The sequence below is a fragment of the Leucoraja erinacea genome, chromosome 5, assembly GCF_028641065.1.
Source record: "Leucoraja erinacea ecotype New England chromosome 5, Leri_hhj_1, whole genome shotgun sequence".
NCBI lineage: Eukaryota > Metazoa > Chordata > Chondrichthyes > Rajiformes > Rajidae > Leucoraja > Leucoraja erinaceus.
The window spans coordinates 44341556-44361708 of record NC_073381.1 but is presented as its reverse complement, the minus strand read 5'-3'; the positions used below and the strand labels follow the sequence as shown (position 1 = coordinate 44361708).

Below are 20153 nucleotides of genomic sequence, written 5' to 3'. Positions count from 1 at the left end.
TACGGACATGGTGGTGCTGAAAGACCCAAGACATATGAAGGTAGATAAATTCACCGGGTCTGATCAGAAAGATCCAATTACACTATAGGAAGCCAGCAAAGAATTTGCAGGAGCCCAGGATGAGATGGAATCATTAGACCTGAGTGCAGTGTCAGAAGACTGGGGGGGGGGGTCAAGGAAAACCCAGGAAACTATTAACCACAGAATTCAAAATTGTGGTAGGCAAGATACTAGAAAGTTCTGAGATACAAGAAATGCAGGCATTTGTTTTGACAGGGGCTAATTAGAGATAGTCAGCATGGTATTGCACGCGGGAGATCGTGTCTTACGAAACAGAGTTTAAGTAACCAAAATGGGCAACGAGGGCAAAAACCTAATTGGCTTCTGCAAGGCATTTGATAAGGTTCGCATGGGATCCAGGGAGCTGGGCAAGCTATCGATAACCGGCGACCCATTATGATGTCCACCTACAACCACACAGGCGACAACCTACGTCCACCCGCAACAAGCTACAACCATGTCTGCGACAACTGAAGACAATTCAGTCGACGGTACCCGTCGCCAGTTGACGTAGGTGGTCGCCAATAGAATTTGCCACACCGGTGACAACCTACGTCATCTGGCAACAACCTATGATAGCACCTACGTCAGAAGAAGTCAAGCTATGCTCATTGGCGTCAACCCACTGTCGCCAAAATTGTTTGAACATGTTGAAAATCTAGCGGCAACCAGAAAGACGCTACAACTCTTTGGGCGACTGAGACTACTCACAACCATGTACCTTGGCGACCATGTGGCGACAGCCTAGTCGCCTAAAAAATAGCCTAAGTGGGACAGGACCTTGAAGCAACCAAGCCATTAATTTGCTTTAAAAGTGAAACTAACAATGAACCAAGATAAAGACATGTTCCCTTCCAATTAAAAAAAAAACAAAAAAAAAACACCCTGCCGTTCACCTTTTTTTGTTCGTCCCCGCTCACTCTTTCCATGTTGCCACTACCGACTTTATTCTATGGACATCAATTTTGATTAGCTAACTACACTTCATTCCTATCCATTCTGTAAATTAGTAAAAAGAACCACCATTTGTCTTTAAATTCTTGCTAGCTCTCCATTACCAATTCGTAAGATTATTTTTGACCATATTATAGTTTTAAAACCGGTTCCCCACCTGATGTTAACTAAGTTAATTGATAGATCGATCATTCATCTTTTTGAACAAAGGTACATAATTTGCCATTATCTGGGCCTCTGGCACTAGTCCCAAATCCATTATGCCAGCTTCACAAGCATGCCACAATCCTATTTATGTAATGCATTGATTCCCTCAATACTTTTCCCTTTCAAGGTAGTTATGTTCATAATTCCATATCAACAATCTCAATATTAAAGCCTCCATTTTGCATCAACCTATTTCTCACCATATAACAGACAACAACTACGAGCCATTGGTTAACATTATAGCTCCATGTGCAAAGTGACCCTGGCATTACTGAAGACGGTTGTTTTCAATTAAATGTTCCAGTGCTCAATGGTCACTATATTTTGCGTGAGGCTGTCTGAAGCAGATCTGAATACAGATCTCAGACCATTAGCTGGACTTCAATTTCACTGTTAATGTCATAACTTAAATCGTGATCATTTGGTATTCAACCCAATGGTTTGGTATCCAAAGATTGGTTTTGGATCCCTGGTCTCAACCAAAAGCTTTGAAACAAGTATAAATATCATGAGGAGGAATGAACTGCAAATGCTCGTTTAAATCAAAGGTGGATACAAAATGCTGGAGCAACTCAGCGGGTCAGGCAGCATCACTGGAGAGAAGGAATGGGTGATGTTTCGGGTTGAGATCCTTCTTCAGATTGATGTTAGGGGAGGGAGTGGGACAAATATAGAATGTAGTCGGAGACAGTAAGACTAGTGGGAGAACTTGGAAGGGGGAGGGAACAGAGAGAGAAACCAAGGGGTACCTGAAGTTAGAAATGCGTTAGAATAACATGTGATTTTACTGTCCCTTCCTGATTAGATAAATTGATTGGGAATATGTTGATGAAGCTTGCAACACCTCTTGGTTGTGTATCTGGTGAAGAGTTTAAGTAGCATGCCGATAAAATCTCAATGCACCTATGCTGTCAGGTTACTTTTAAGTACGAAAACCTCAAGATCTAATATGCAAGGACGCCAGATTAAGTAAATTTATGGTTGTATGGCCCTTCGCTAAAGACACCTGGGAGTGCGGGACTTATCTTTACGTACAGTTTGTTTAACCTTGCCAATCAACTTGGAACAGAAATTATATGTACTATTTCTCATCTATTCCTTCTGGAAGATGAAGGACCATCAGGAAATAATCAGAAATATTTGTATTAATAATATTTTTAAGGTAATCAAATAACAAAGATAACACATTAAACTCCTGAACACCCCCCAACGAAAACATAATTACAAGATGCATTCTGCCTGTAAAATTAAATAAAAATGTTTGAAACAAGGCAATTTAATCAGTTGAGTTTCAAAGACGAAGGTCGACATTTGCATTAAGGGAACCAACCAAAAGCCATGACAAAATGAAGATTTAGCTTTCATATTTCTAAGCTAGCGAAGTTGCCAAAGTGTTCCAAATGCACTCAAATTAACCTCTCTTTCTCTCTATTGATCAAATGAAATCTCATTCCTTTCAATGACACAGCTGTCCTTGCAGAACAGGGTGTTGAGAATGCCCGATTATCAACGAATAAAGTGCACTAAATTTTAAGACTGCACATTCAAATACGGCTGATTTATATACATACCTTTCCATGCATAATTAATATTGCAGCATACTTAAGTATATAGTCTGAAGAACAAATACAAACCGTAAATTCACAAAAATTGATAAATATTGGTTCTAATCTTTAAATACTGCAATGCAGCTGTTCTGCATCACACTGCCTCACTATCCAAACACAAATAACATTTACTGACCACAAGAATACAATTAGGGACAAGAGCAAGCCAGATGGCCTCTTGAACCAGCCCCACTGCAAATTAATGGCAAACTTAAGCTTGGCCTCAGCTCCACTTTCTGGCTTGTTGCACTTAATGCCTTCAGATACAATAAATTTTGCTGATATGCCTTGAATACATTCAATGATTCAGTCTGGTTCCTGGATTTGAGAATTTCAGAATTGATCAACTGGATGAAGAGAGATTTTTTCAAACAAATTATTAAATTATCAACTTGTAACTTAATTCTTACTTCATCTATGTTCCTTAGCCATTTGCTGATGTTTTCAAAGCTTTTGGCATTTGTGATGTCGTAGACGAGCATGATTCCCATTGCTCCTCTGTAATAGGAGGTGGTGATGGTGTGAAACCGTTCCTGTCCTGCTGTATCCCTTCAAAACAAAAAATCATATTAAGACTCAATTCTCGAAGCTACCATTTCAGTTATTATAAAATCTATGTAATTTGCCCTTGCGTTTATGGAAATTTAAAGCATCAACAGAAGTAATTAAGATTTAATTTCAAACATTCAGAATCTAAAATTATCTTGGCATAAAATCATTCTGACTGGCACAAGTCTCCAGCAAAGTCCCAGTCCTTTTCCCCTGCTTCTTCCTCTTAACCTTGCAAATTAATTGTCATTTCCACCGATTAATTGTCATTTCCACCGACCTTTAATTGGTAAAGAAATAGAAGATTGAAAGATAGAACATTTCCCCTCAAACACAGTGAAAGCAAATAGTAATAACATTTCCTAAAATAACAGATTTTTCTTACATATCAAGTCACATGGCTATGGCTACGTACACTAAAATTGGCCATGCCGAAATGGGAAACAGAATTTAAGTTTGGCATTTGATGTCTATGCTGGCAAAATGCAGGTGACTGGAATCATGATAAACACAAGTGAAATCAAGATGTAAAATTATGAATGAGGCTGGCTGAGCTAATGGGAATGACCAGGACTTGAACAAATTGCAGAATAGCGAGCAACTAAAATCAATAAATCTCTCTACCTACACACACACTTTTAAAAGTCTCATCTTGTATGTGGGCGTGTGTGTTTTTGTATCTTCGCCAAAACGCTACGCAGCAGTGCTGACATATTTACAGAACCCTGCTCACATTTTTCCAGTCGTCGCGATAATCAGGGTCCCTTCAGATTTGATGCTATATTTCAGCAGTTATTGATGATTAAAGTTTTTAAAAAAGCCAAATCAGCTTCTGAGAGTCTTCCAGTAGCTTCCAGTTATGATGTCACAATGCCATCTCAGTCCACCAATCACAATGGGGTCTCATTTACACAAGCTGCCGAGCGCGACAATGACATCACAATGGGACGTTGCCAATGTTAACGACAGCAACAGCTTGAAGGAGAGGTTGCCAACGGTAATGGCAGCCGAAGCTTGGAAGAAAATGTAGCAATGTTACAAAATTTTGAGATTTAAAAAAATCAAGTCTGTAATTTATCCCATCAGATAAAGCATAAAAAGAAGTTTAATTTGACACCAAATTCACTTTCATATCTCAAGTATTTAAAAAGTTATGGCCATTTTCATACTCGGAAATTAGCATCTTGTTCCCTATTGGTTTTCTATGGACATAACAAAAAAGTTGTGATCGCGTGCTGTCAAAAGGCCATAAACATCTTAAAAATTAAGAGAACTGAATGAAATTTTCAGTTATCATAGATTGAACCATTCTGAAACAAACATAAAATAATCTAACTTGGATGACCTGAAATTAAAGCATATAATTAGTTAGTTACCCAAGTGTAGCAAATTTCAAACTTCAATTACTAGATCTAAACATCTATCCATTTCATAATAAATGATTAACGTTTTTAAATAGCCCAAGTGTCCAAATAATATTCATAAATAATTCACAATAAAACATGATTTTAAAATCTCATTTACATTAATTTATAGGCCAAATGGAAGGAATTTAGTGTTTAATTGCTGTAAATTAAAGTCCATTTTAAATCAGCTTTCCAGTGGGTTCCTGTGGAACGCGCTGGTTTAGAACGATCACATTGCAGTGGATTTGTGCCCTCAAATGCCCAGAAAAATACTGCGGGATATAAAGAGCCCAAAATGAGCTACTCGCTATAGAAAACTTTATATACAGGGTTCTTAAGAAGCCCCTTTTAATGTAAAAATAAGGTACATACCTTTAATTGTTTGCTTTATAAAACCCTGGGGCTGCGAGAGGTCGCGGGTTTAGAGAGTGATTTTTAAACTACTATAACTATTATACAAGGCCATAAAAACTAATAATACCTTTTGCGACCGGGTCTTTCAGCGATTTTTCGTTAATGATTTACTAGGCTGAACATTTTCGATTGCAACAGCCTAGTAAAAATCGCGTTTTAAACCCGCCCCCTCTAAACAGCGCCAAAATCACGCACACGGGCTGGGGCAGATTCTCAACGACGATTCAGGTAGGCTTTGCAACATACCTAGAGAATGGTGCGCGCCGCCATCGAGGGAGAGAGTGTGGTGGAAACAGGTTGTGTTGGGGGAACTGGTGAGCGGTGGAATATTGCGTTGAGGGTTGCCAGCAATAAAGGCAACAGCAGCTTGAAAGAGAATCCTGCCCGCCACCATCTTCAGTCCGACGGGGCCGCAGAAGGGGGGGGGGGGGGGGGGGGGGGGGGAAAGAGAAAGTGTATGACGGGACGTGGAGGGGGGGGGGGGGGGAGAGATAGTGTGACGAGGGGTGGGGGGAGTGTATGACAAGGGGAGGGGTCGAGTCAAGTCAAATCTATTGATTGTCTCAAAGATTGATTGCATTTTTGTCACACCTTACTCACCATTGTCCTGTGATGTAAACGAAACAACTTTTGTTCAGATTGATGGTATATTTTACGTGACTGACATTTTAAATCTTACAAAAAATACTTTTCAAACCACTTTTCCACTTGCCCTGCCCGTCAGCCGCGTTACAATGACGTCACAATGGGATCCAGAATCTCATTTACACAAATTTTTTAAATCGCGATTTTTCAAAACAACATTTTAATCAAATTCTTCCGTTTTCATTAACAGCTAATTGTGTTTTTAGTTTATTTTAAAGAAAAATCACGATTTTCATTGTGTGGGATGGGATGGGGGGGGTTTCATTTTTTCTTAAATCGTGATTTTCATTGTGGGGGGGGTGAGGATTAGAGGGGGGTAGGGAGGAGAAAGTGGGGGAGGTGAGGAGGGAGAGTGGGGAGGTGAGGGGGAGGTGAGGAGGGAGAGTAGGGGAGGGAGAGTAGGGGAGGGCGTGTAGGGGAGGGAGGGGGGGGGGGGGGGGGGGGGGGGGGGTAGAGGGAGAGGAGGGCAGTGGGGGATTGCCCTGGCCGTCACAATGGGATCCTGAATCTCATTTACATTTTTTTTTTAAATCGCGATTTTAAAAAAAACTCAGTTTGAATCAAATTCTTCCGTTTTCATTAACAGCTAACATTGTGTTTAGGTTATTTTAAAGGGAAAAAAAATCTTGATTTTCATTATGGGGGTGGGATAGGCTTCATTTAAAAAAAACATTGTGATTTTCACTATGGGGGGTGGGATAGGGGGAGGTGAGGAGTGGGGGAAGAGGGGAGGAGGGAGTGGGGGAGCAGGGGAGGCAGGGAATGTGGGATAGAGGAAGAGGAGGGGTTGGGAGGGTAGAGGGGCTATGGAAGGAGGGAGCGACTGAGGCTAGGGGAAAGGAGAGGGAAAGAGTGGGGGAGGGGAAAGAAGAGGGAGGGTGAAAGGAGGGAGGGAGTGCTGGGGGATGAGGGGGAATGGAGGAGGATGAGGGTAGGAAGAGGGACGGCAAGGTGCAGTTGGGGGAGGGTTGCCGTGACTCGCGTGACAACGGGGATCTCTGGCGTCACAACGGGAACCCCTCAGCCACACGTGCGCAGTTGGGGGCTATGGGTAAGTGGTATAATATTGCGTTGGGGGTCGGGGCCCAATGGGTCCGCACCTGGTCTAGTATCTTCTATCTATCTATATCCAGAAATATCACGATTTGGTTTGGGAACTGCTCTGCCCAGTACAAGAAGGCTCTGCAGAGAGTAGTGCATTCGGCTGAACGCACTATGGGAACTTCACTCGCCCCTCTGCAGGAACTATGCATCAGAAGGTGCAACTCCAGAACCAACAAGATCATGGGAGACCCATTCCACCCCAGCAACGGACTGTTCCAGCTGCTATGGTCAGGCAAACGCCTCCGTTGCCATGCTGTGAGAACGGAAAGGATGAGAAGGAGTTTCTTCCCAGAGGCCATTAGGACTGTAAACTCCTATCTCACCAGGGACTAACTTTACTGTACCATTTTTACTAGGTTTTTTTAAATTGCTCTTTTTTTCCTTTTTCTTTCCTCCCACGAATATGTAATATGTGATTCTATTCCATTCTGTTTGTTTGTTTGTTTTTTTTTTTGCACAATCCGCGAGCATTGCCACTTTTCATTTCACTGCACGGGAGTGGGACAGGAGAGAAGGAATGGATGACATTTTTGGTCGAGACTCTTCTTCAGACTGAACTGAACATATTTAAAATCCGTATTTAACAACACAAAATCGTACTTCGATAGCGGTACACGATAGCGCTACAATCTTTGGCCCACCTTACTCACCATTGTCCTGGGGAGTCCGTTGGCCAAATTCGTTTCAGATTGATGTTATATTTTACAATTTATTGACATTTAAAACTTTACAACAAACACTTATAAAGCACTTTTCCACATGCTCTGCCCGTCATTGTGTCATAATAACATCACAATGGTTCCCGAAACTCTGGTGGGGGGCGCTTTCATTTAAAAACATCGCAATTTTCATTTTGAGGGGAGGGGGGGTTAGGATAAGGGGGAGGCGAGGAGTGGGGGAGCAGGAAGTGAGGGGGGTTATGGAGGGAATGACTGATGGTATGTGAAAAGGAGAGGGAGGGAGTGGGAGAGGGGAAAGAAGAGGGAGGATGAAGAGGCCTGGCGTGGGACGAGCCTCTTGGGCTGTAGCCGGGCACGGGCTTTGGGGAGCGGACACAGACACGGACTGGGCCCTGAGCATGATTCCGGGTCCTAGGCTGGGTTAGAGCCGCTGCGGTGTCCGGGGGGGGGAGGACTGAGCCGCACCCTAGGCCTCTCCTTCCCCTCCTGCGGCTCCAGACCGCTCGGGGAGGACGCCCCGTGGGACGCCCCCCCCCCCCCCCCCCCCCCCTCAGCTACACAACTGGGGTTAGAGCCCGTCGACGTGGTGGAGCAAACGGTGGTGGTTTACATCGAAATCCTGGGGAGGTGAGGAAGAGACGGGGATTGAGGTAGAGGAGGGGGGTGGGGAGGGGAGAGGGAGGGAAAGATGACAGAGGGGGGAGGGGAGGAGGATGAAAAGGAGTGCTGAGGATGGGGGGGGGAAGGGAGGAGGTTAAAGGTAGGTAGAGGGATGGTGAGGCGCAGTGGGGGAGGGTTGCCTTGACTTGCGTCACAATGGTGATCTCTGGCGTCACAACTAGAACTCGTCAGCTGCGCCTGCGCAGTTGAGGGCTGTGCGTGAGTGGTGGAATATTGCGTTGGGTGAACGGGGCCCAACAGGTCCCACTTGGTCTAGTATCTATCTATTTATATTTCTATCCATATAATATTAAAAGTCTTGTCTTGTTTCTGTGTGTGTGAATGTGTGTATTTTTGCGAAAACAGTACATGGTAGCGCTAACATTTTTGCGGAACCCTTCTCGGTTTTTTCCCGTCGTCGATCTAATCAAGTTTCCTTCAGATTAGATGTTATATTTCATGTTATTGATATTAAAGGTTTAAAAAAGCCAACTGAGAGGGAGATGTTTCTGGCAGCTTCCAGTGATGATGTCACAATGGCATCTCAGTCCTCCAATCACAATGCGATCTCATTTACACAAGCTGCCGCAAACATGCCGACAAATGAAAATGACATCACAATGTGATCTCTGCTGCCAATACACAAGCTATGAGAGTGTTTTTACAGACGTAATGGGGGAGATTTAAAAGTTTTAAAGTAAGATTTAAAAGTTGGATTTCTTCAAATCTGCACTGGCAGTTCGGCAATTATGATGTTACAATGCCCTACCGGCTACAATGTTGCTATCCCAGAACACTGAGTCCTTCACAGCAAATGTTCTTCAGGGAAAGAATCTGCCAGCCGAACCCAGCACAACAAAGTTTAATGAATGGATTTAGATAACAAAGGGGAAGAATCTGCCAGCCTAACACAGCACAGCAAAGTTTAATGATTACATTTGGATAACAAAAGATGACCTCGTCGGTGGCATCAGATTCAATCTTAGTGCAATTACATTTTATTTAAAGTTTAAAATGAGGGAGGGTGAAAAAATGAGCCGTCCTGCAAAGTTGGAGGCTATCGGTGAGTGGTGGAATATTACATTGGGGGGAACCTTACGTTGGGGGACAGGTTGCGTTGGGGGACCAGGCCTCCCGTGAGGGTTATGGGTGAGTGTTGTGCTGGGGGAACAGGATGGGGAACAGGGGACCAGGCCTCCCGTGTGACAAGGACCCAGTGGTGGAATCTTACATTGGGAATGATTGTGTTGGGATACCAGGCCTCCCGTGGGGGCTATAGGCGAGTGGTGAAATATTGCATTTGGGGAATGGGTTGCGTTGGGGGACCAGGCGTCCCGCCTGACAGGGACCCAACGGGTCACACTTGGTCTAGTATACATTACTAAAACTCTCATCTTGTTTGTTTCTACATGTGTGTGTGCGCGTGTCGATTGTATGTGTGTATATGCGGTCTAGGAGAGCATAGGAGAGATAGATCAGCCATGATTGAATGGCGGAGTAAACTTGATGGGCCAAATGGCCTCATTCTACGGCTATTCCTTATGACCTTAAGCAGATGGGTCATTTTACAGGGTTATTTATTTTATACAATTTGACCTGATATGGGGTTTTTTTTTAACATGTCATGGTGAATCAAATTTGCACACTACACCAACATTGTGAAAAGAATGCAGTGAGTGGCAGGTATTTTGAAGTCATCGATGGACTGAGAAACAGGATGTCTTGCAATTCTATTTGCTGGTTGGAGATGCAAAGCAACTTAATTGTCTGCAATATAATCTCACTTCCAATTGCAACAACTTTAAGTATATTTAAAAAGGAGAAGATTTACAGTCATCTTTACTTGCAATTATTGGTTCTCAAATATACCGGATTTCCAGAAAAGCAGGACGAATAATTAAAACTGCTGCCACAAGAAAAATCTGTTCTATTTTAATTGTGCACTTAGGTCCTTCAATTCATAACTATGTTGACTTACCATATCTGCAATTTGATCTTTTTTCCATGTAGTTCCACTGTTTTGATTTTAAAATCAATTCCTGAAATGGAGAGAAGTATTTTAAAATGTGATATATAGTTTCATCGGCCATGAACTAGATCAAATCAACATGTCATTATATGACCTTCGTACCCCAGTATAACTATGGTAAAGATAAAGTCTACAAACTGTCTTTGGAACTATATAAATAAGGAATGCAAACTTCATGGAAGTTACTTCAATAATTAGGAAAAGATTGTTGCTTGAAATAAAAGCAACACGACTAGCAAATGAGACAAGGGAGAAGGGGGGCAATCTTACTCAAATCAATAACCATTAATAACCAGAGGCAAAGTTACCTACAAATTAATGGCAGCAGAAAATTCCTGTTGCTATTTTTAATGCCATTCATGGAAAAGTAGTTACATACTATGAATTCAAGTATATTTTAGGCAATATTAATTCAAATAAATCCACATTAATTAATAAAATCAAACATGATTAGCTGAATGCCAAACATGCACATTGTGTTATGTGAATCATGATTTTAATTTCAGTAAAAAACAAATTTCAACAGTTTGAAGTTTAAATTTTGAAACAACTTATGAAAGTTAAATTGGGCCTGCTTATTCATGAACCACAGGCTCAAAATAGACCATATTTAAAAATATACATTAAGATTGGTCACATGCAAAGGCAAACCAAATCTTTAGTTATTACTTGCATCAATATAAACTAAAGTGACAATTTACACTGATACTTATATCAAACCTAATCATTCACAAATAATTCTCCAAAACTTCTATGTCAATGTCCTCCGAGGAAGACTGTTTTGCTTATACTGGGCTCCTGAAATAGCACTGAACACAACCTATTTTGTACCAGTCATCATAATATAAATCCATGCCTTATGCAATATGAATCCAAGCCGCATGAGCAAAACACATTTGCAAATACTCAGCTCAAGGTTTATGTAGAGAATTGCAGAACACGTTGCATCACATTACATACAACATTATAACCACATTAGCAGGTAAATATTAAAATATTGCAGTTTACATTATGATGACAGACCAACTTTAGTATTATTTAACAATGAATTGAGATTGATTTAGTTATGTACAAGACAGACTGTATCAGAACTTGAACAAAATTGTCACCATAATGCAAAAGCCTTATTTCACATAATGTAGATGCAAGGAATTGCAGAAACTGTTTAAAAATACAGTGCTGGAGTACTCGGGTCAGACAGTATCTCCACAGATTTTGCAGTTCCTTTGTCTACATTTTACTGCTCCATTGCAAAATCTCCTCGCGGTATTTGAACTGATTTTTTTCCTACTGAAGAAGTTCTCTAGCCTGGAGTATTGACCCAAAACAATCCCCAGAGATGCTTTGTGACCCGCCGAGTTACTCCAGCACTTTATGACTTTTCTTGTTTTGGATAGGTGTTTGTTTTTGAGGAATAACCACGTATAAGCAACTTAATATGCCCAGTTACATTTGTTATAATTAAAACAAATGACAAATAGCCATAAATGTGTCCACATTTTTTTTTCAAGTTCTGAGATTACATTACAATTTCTGTTCTAACCTTTGACAGAAATAAAAGTTGGAGCAAATTAATACACAGTTTACCAAGACACAACACTACACTTCCCAGGTAGACACAAAAAACTGATTTAACTCAGACTCTGAAGAAGGGTCTTGACCCAAATGTCATAGCATACAAATTAGCCAGAAAAAGCAGTCTACCAGAGGACTGGGAGAAATTCAGAGTCCAGCAGAGGACGACAAAGGGCTTAATTAGGAAAGGGAAAATAGATTATGAAAGAAAACTGGCAGGGAACATAAAAACTGACTGCAAAGATTTTATAGATATGGGAGGAAAAAAAATTAGTTAAAACAAATGTAGGTCCCTTGCAGTCAGAAACAGGTGAATTGATCATGGGGAACAAGGACATGGCAGACCAATTGAATAACTACTTTGGTTCTGTCTTCACTAAGGAAGACATAAATAATCTGCCGGAAATAGCAGGGGACCGGGGGTCAAATGAGATGGAGGAACCGAGGGAAATCCATGTTAGCCGGGAAGTGGTGTTAGGTAAATTGAATGTATTAAAGGCCGATAAATCCCCAGGGCCAGATAGGCTGCATCCCAGAGTAGCCCCAGAAATAAGGAAGTAGCCCCAGAAATAGTGGATGCATTAGTAATAATTTTTCAAACCCCTTTAGATTATGGAGTAGTTCCTGTGGATTGGAGGGTAGCTAATGAAACCCCACTTTTTAAAAAGGGAGGGAGAGAGAAAATGGAGAATTACAGACCAGTTAGTGGTAGTGATAACATGGTAGTGGGGAATAACATGGTAGTGGGGAAAATGCTAGAGTCAGTTATTAAAGATGGGATAACAGCACATTTGGAAAGTGGTGAAATCATTGGACAAAGTCAGCATGCATTTATGAAAGGTAAATCATGTCTGACGAATCTTATAGAATTTTTCGAGGATGTAACTAGTAGGGTGGATAAGGGAGAACCAGTGGATGTGTTATATCTGGACTTTCAAAAGGCTTTCGACAAGGTCCCACATAAGAGATTAGTATGCAATCTTAAATCACACGGTATTGGGGGTTCAGTATTGATGTGGCTAGAGAACTGGCTGGCAGACAGGAAGCAAAGAGTAGGAGTAAACGGGTCCTTTTCACAATGGCAGGCAGTGACTAGTGGGGTACCGCAAGGCTCAGTGCTGGGACCCCAGCTATTTACAATATATATTAATGATCTGGATGAGGGAATTGAATGCAACATCTCCAAGTTTGCGGATGACAAGTTTACACGAAGCTGGGGGGAAGTGTTAGCTGTCAGGAGGATGCTAGGAGGCTGCAAGGTGACTTGGATAGGTTGGGTGAGTGGGCAAACGCATGGCAGATGCAGTATAATGTGGATAAATGTGAGGTTAGCCACTTTGGTGGCAAAAACAGGAAAGTAGACTATTATCTGAATGGTGGCCGATTAGGAAAAGGGGTGATGTAACGAGACCTGGGTGTCATGGTACACCAGTCATTGAAAGTAGGCATGCAAGTGCAGCAGGCAGTGAAGAAAGCGAATGGTATGTTAGCATTCATAGCAAAAGGATTTGAGTATAGGAGCAGGGAGGTTCTACTGCAGTTGTACAGGGTCTTGGTGAGACCACACCTGGAGTATTGCGTACAGTGTTGGTCTCCTAATCTGAGGAAAGACATTCTTGCCATAGAGGGAGTACAGAGAAGGTTCACCAGACTGAATCCTGGGATGGCAGGACTTTCATATGAAGAAAGGCTGGATAGACTCGGCTTGTACTCGCTAGAATTTAGAAGATTGAGGGGGGATCTTATAGAAACTTACAAAATTCTTAAGGGGTTGGACAGGCTAGATGCAGGAAGATTGTTCCCGTTGTTGTGGAAGTCCAGAACAAGGGGTCACAGTTTATGGATAAGGGGGAAGTCTTTTAGGACCGAGATGAGGAAAACATTTTTCACACAGAGAGTCGTGAATCCGTGGAATTCTCTGCCACAGAATGTAGTTGAGGCCAGTTCATTGGCTATATTTAAGAGGGAGTTAGATGAGGCCCATGTGGCTAAAGGGATCAGGGGATGTGGAGAGAAGGCAGGTACAGGATACCGAGTTGGATGATCAGCCATGATCATATTGATTGGTGGTGCAGGCTCGAATGGCCTACTCCTGCGCCTATTTTCTATGTTTCTATTCCTTCTCTCCAGAGATGCTGCCTGTCCCACTGAGTTACTTCAGCATTTTGTGTCTATCTTCAATTTAAACCAGCATCTGCAGTTCTTTCCTACGCATTACTGCCCCAAAATGACAACTTCAGTATTTCTAGGTCAAAGCAACAACAAGCCTGTGACCACTTCACTGAACGTTTGAGTTCTAGCTGGCCCCAGTGGACCAAGCACAGTTGCAAGGAATTTTTATTCCCCTTCAATCCCATATGACCCCATCTGTCCTCAGACTCCACCACTGCCAGGGTGAGGTCACCTGCAAACAGCACCTTATTATCCTTAAAACAGCCTGCAACCCAACGGCAAGAATGGCAAAACTTCAAATTACAGGAAACTCCTCACACTACTCATTATCAAAACATACACCCCTCCCCAACATCTGACTTTCCACGTCTCCCATCCCATTGTTCCTTTCGCATTCACCTCAATCTGCTCATATTCCATCTCTCCGTACGTAATGCCGATTTTTCTTGCCCCTCTCCCCTTATTCCCATCTACTCACCATATTTCTCTGTTTCTCCATTTCACTCCCCATCTTCCTTTCCACCATTTACAGTCTTTTGTCTTTTTCCACTTAGCACTGCAAGCCATCTATCCACCCGACTCATTCACTAATCAATTCTTCCTTACCGGATCAATTTATCACTTTCCTATTCATGTTGCACCCTTGCCCCTCTCCATATCTGTTAGTGGTCTCCCCGTCTCTCCATCAGTCTGAAGGGTCTCAACCCAAAATGTTAATATCTATTTCCTTCCACAAGGTGGAATCTCATGTAGATAGGGTGGTAAAGAAAGTTTTTGGTGTGCTGGCCTTTATAAATCAGAGCATTGAGTATAGAAGTTGGGATGTAATGTTAAAATTGTACAAGGCATTGGTGAGGCCAATTCTAGAGTATGGTGTACAATTTTGGTCGCCAAATTTTAGGAAAGATGCCAACAAAATAGAGAGAGTACAGAGGAGATTTACTAGAATGTTGCCTGGGTTTCAGCACCTAAGTTACAGAGAAAGGTTGAACACGATAAGTCTATATTCTTTGGAGCGCAGAAGATTAAGGGGGGACTTGATAGATGTCTTTAAAATTATGAGAGGGATAGATAGAGTTGACGTGGATAAGCTTTTTCCATTGAGAGTAGGGAAGATTCAAACAAGAGGACATGATTTGAGAATTAAGGGACAAAAGTTTAGGGGTAACATGAGGGGGAACTTCTTTACTCAGAGATTGGTAGCTGTGTGGAATGAGCTTCCAGTGGAAGTGTTGGAGGCAGGTTCGATTTTATCATTTAAAAATAAATTGGATAGGTATATGAACGGGAAAGGAATGGAGGGTTATGGTCTGAGTGGGACTGGGACTAAGGGAGAATAAGTGTTCGGCACGGACTAGAAGGGCCGAGATGGCCTGTTTTCGTGCTGTAATTGTTATATGGTTATATGTGGTGCTCGACCTGCTGAGTACTTTCAGTGGATCAGACTGAATCTGTGGTGGAAAACATTAAAAAAAATCTTCACAATTTAAGCTGAATTTTGTATAAATATAGGTCAGATTAAGTTGCCAAAACTATAAGTAATAAAAAAAAAATAAACTTTTGTTTTTCTCCCATGATTCCAATATCTGCAGTCTCAGGTCTTGAAGGTGAAATATTCATCAAATAAGACAGACAAGTAGGTATGAACACTGCATTGAGCCAAAGAAAATTGCAGGACTTCCATCCATTAAAGTATTTGACCAATTTCTTGAAATTGCACTATTTCTTGGACTCAAACAGTAGTCATACCACCATGGCTACTAGCTAATAAATGAATCAGATAAATATTGCATGAGCTGCCACCAAGCACATCAGGCATTGAAAAAAACTAAACAACTAATTTTGTGTAAGGTTAGATTACAAGTTGCCAAATTACAAGTAATGGAAAAATAAACTATGGCTTGGAGATAGGCACTGCCTTATTAGCAATTCAGTAATTACACGGCCTCCTGAGTTTATGACAGGGTTCCGTTCTTGAGAACTGTCTGTTACCCGAACAGACCACATTTTGGTGTATATTTAAATAAAAACATTGCTCAACCAATGTGGTTAAACCAGATGTTTAACTCAACCAGATATAGTCATGGTTCCACATGGCAGAATATGTCTGCAGCAGCCAGGAAATCCATCCTGCTTATCTCCTAAAGTTTGTTCTGTGTACAGGTCATGACCAAGTCAAAGGATCGTATATTTGGATGGACTTGCATATAACACCTAATTTGCTCTCGTACCTTTTCGACAGGATATTGTCAACATCAATTATTTCAGTATGAATTTATGCATTGACCATGCACATTCTGATTTGGGTCAATGACAAGGATCCAGCAGTAAATCTAATTCAAAACATCAGCAACTGGAATGCGTCATGTGCAACCACATGATCAACTCAGAGCCTGCAAAGTAAGTGCTGTAAAAGTCAAAGATCTGAACAAGACAGATTGACAAACATTCCCAATCATATTACTAAAAAAAAAGCAGGTTTCACTTTTTAATTTACAAGACTTGAAAACAGATTTACTCCTTGCTTCACAAAAGCCATAACCACAATTTCTACTGGTTGTTCACAAAAAATAGATATTTGGCAGCTAACTGCAATTTTGAAAACTCTTGCTGCAGTCGACCAAGCAGCAAACATCTAAAGGGCCTGTCCCACAAGCATGCGGCAAGCGCGACCAAACCGGAAGCAGGTTCAAGACGCTGCGTATTCTCGTTGAGGCGGGGCGTACGGCCTCAATGCGGCTGCGGGCTGGAGCCCCGTGCGATGTCGGGACCAGCTCCGCATAACTCCATACGGCTCCGGCGATCGAAGTAGGACCGGCCCCGCAACGCGTACGGCTCAAGTGACCACATTAGATTGCGCTTGCCGCATGCAGTCACATGCTCATGGGACAGGCCCTTAACTCTGTTTTAAAAAGGCGAAAATAAATTCTCACAGGGTAAGCTCATCACCAATTCTTTAACATGCAGGTCATCTCTAAACAATCCAAAGTAGCTTCAGTTATAACGTCCAACCTGTCCCTCATGCACCCACCCCCCCCCCCCCCCCCCCCCCCCCCCCCCCTCACAGCAGATTGCACATTTCCCAACCACCACCCCAGTCACTCTGCTCCTTTCACCTCTGCCAGATGTTCAAAGCCCATCTAAGCCCCATGTTTCTCTTCAACCTCCCCCCCCACACTCCATTCCCATCTACCTATACCCCTCACTTCAGATTCACATTTCATTTTTCCTTCCTTACCCGACATCCTGGTCTCCTTTTCATTCTTGCCTTCTCAATCCACCCATCTGGCAGCTACTCCCCTCACCTGTAATCACATATTATTACCAGGCTTGGCCTCTCCCCACTTTCCAGCATTCTTCCTGAATGCCATCTGTCTGTTCCCTCCACAGATTCTGCCAGACCCATTGAGTTCCCCCAGCACTTTGTATTTTGCTCATGATTCCAGCATTTGCAATTCAGGTTGCTGGCAAATATTTCCAGTAAAACAGATAACACTAAATAGCAACATCCATCTGCTTCTGCACTAGCAACATCTACATAAACACAACTAATAATTCTAAACTGTCTAATGAACTGGACTTCTAAACCAATATACTAACCGTAACGTATGACAAGCAATTGGTAAACATATTATTATCTCTGCATTGGCGTGAAGCGCCTAAGGTCGCACTGTTCAAGAAACGTGGGTGTTCAAGTCGTCTACAGTTTGGCTCAGATTTTCAGATTCTTGTCCAAAGAATTCCATCTTCACAGTACTAAACCTTTTCTCAACCAAAACCATTCTGCCAATTTCATAACCCTCAAATCATTTGGCAATCCTTTGCAGCCATTTGCAATTATTGACCAAGGTTCAGTGATGGTCATACTATTCTTCTCATATGTTCCTTTAGCCTAATCTTTCTCTGATGTAAACCATTGCAAGCCATGGTCATAACAATGCTAATCCAAGCTTATTCCATTGCCTTTCAATGGTGTTTAATTTTCTGCCTTCTGTTTCTAATTTTGATTTTTTTCCTCTGCTTCTGTCTCCATAAAGATCTACTTCCTTTGAAAATTGGGAACATTCAATTTGGCAGTGAATATTCCCAAGTGTCCACAGTAGAGACAATATCGACAAGTTGCATCACATCCTGGTTCAGCAAATCGCGCTTGAGAATTAAGGAGATTACAAAAAGTGGACACCACCTGGTCCACCATAGATCCTCTCCACCAAAGAGATTTTTACAGGGGACGCTGCCTCAAAAAGGCCTGGGACAATTATCTAATCTGAGTGGATAACATGCAAAGCAAAGCTTTCCACTAATACAGTATATGAGGTAATTATAAACTTAAACCTTGCAATTGGGTGTTGGTCACTTGCATCTTCATGTTTGATTACACAGTGTTTGCAACAACAACTTTGGGCCTTTTTTGCACTCAAATCAGATTTTTAATTTATCAAATTGTTCATTATGTTATCCATGAGCTTTGTGGTTACAGGTCTGTATGCCACTGCAAGAAAGAATGTAATTGTTGTGTCAGTACATTTGACAATTAAACATTCAACGGTGATACAAATGTCCAAAGTTCTGCAAGGGTTCAAATTCAAACTTGAAGGAAACAAGGAACATAATACAAGTCACATGGCTCCAAGGAAAATTCGGCTAAACTGGTCTAACATTTCTCCAGAACTAGCGTTTTTGAATCCAGGCAGCAAGCAGGTGAATCTCCCCTTACAGGGTTCTCACTTAATCTTTTTTCTCTGTTTCCAGCTGGGCAACCTAGGCAGCTTGTTAGGTTGCCAAATGACAGTTTAGGTGGTCATTTAAGACGGCTTGCATGACGCGTGCAAGAATGTGCTCAGCCGAAGTGCGTAGTTACCAGTCGGAATTATGCTCAATGAAGCATTCACATATTATTTCTGCTTCAAATAAAGGCAAAACTAAACATATTCACCAATCAAGACATGATATATACCACAATGACATGAAGCAAAATTATAATACAGTATATACAGTATCAACCCTTTTTACACGTTGCAATGAATGCAATTTCCATTATTTCTTTCCACTTCCAAACAAAAATGTGGTTGGATTATTCAGCATATGGTCAACCTCGGTGAGACCAAGAGCAGGCTTGGCGACCGCTTCGCACAACACCTCCACTCAGTTCGCAATAACCAACCTGATCTCCCGGTGGCTCAGCACTTCAACTCGCCCTCCCATTCCAATCTTTCTGTCCAGGGCCTCCTCAATGGCCAGAGTGAGGCCCACTGCAAATTGGAGGAACAGCGCCTCATATTTCACTTGGGTAGTTTACACCCCAGCGGTATGGACATTGGCTTCTCCAATTTCAGGTTGCCCTTGCTTTCTCCCTCATTCCCCTCCCGTTCACAGCTCTCCCACAGCCTACTATCTCCGCCTCTTCCTTTCTTTTTTCCAGCCCCCCCCCCCCCCCCCCTGACAGAAGTCTGAAGAAGGGGCTCGACCCGAAACGTTGCCTATTCCTTCCTCCATAGATGCTGCCTCACCCACTGATTTTCTCTAACTTTGTCATCTACCAACGGGATCCCACCACTGGACACATATTCTGATCTCCTGCCCTGTTGGCTTTCCGCAGACCGCTCCCTCCGTAACTCTCTGGTCAATTCGTCCCTTCCCACCGAAACCACCCCCTCTTCTGGCTCTTTTCCTTGCAATCGCAGGAAATGCTACACTTGTCGCTTTACCTCCCCCCTTGACTCCATTCAAGGACCCAAGCAGTCTTTCCAGGTGCGGCAGAGGTTCAGCTGCACCTCCTCCAACCTCATCTATTGCATCTGCTGCTCTTGGTGTCAGCTGCTCTACATCGGTGAGATCAAGCGTAGGCTTGGCGATCCCTTCGCCCAACACCTCCACTTGGTTCACAATAATCAACCTGATCTCTCCGTGGCTCAGCACTTCCCCAGCAGTATGAACATTGACCTACAATTTCAGGCAGTCCCTGCTTTCTCCTCCCCTTTCCAGCTCTCCCTCAGCCCACTGTCTCCGCCTCTTCCTTTCTTCTTCCAGCGCTCCCCCCACCCTAACATCAGTCTGAAGAAGGGTCTCGACCCGAAACGTTGCCTATTTC

The 20153-nt window shown here is 42.4% G+C and overlaps 1 protein-coding gene across 1 annotated transcript in view; it reads right to left on the bottom strand.

The window, feature by feature from the left end:
* The window catches only part of rab10 (RAB10, member RAS oncogene family), a 44612-nt gene that overhangs the window by 9407 nt on the left and 15052 nt on the right, over window positions 1–20153 (bottom strand). The window contains exons 2-3 of the mRNA XM_055635478.1: window positions 10265–10325; window positions 3239–3377 (exon numbers count right to left, since the gene is read on the bottom strand). Coding sequence (XP_055491453.1) covers window positions 3239–3377; window positions 10265–10325 — 200 coding nt within the window. The remainder of the gene's footprint in view (window positions 1–3238; window positions 3378–10264; window positions 10326–20153) is intronic.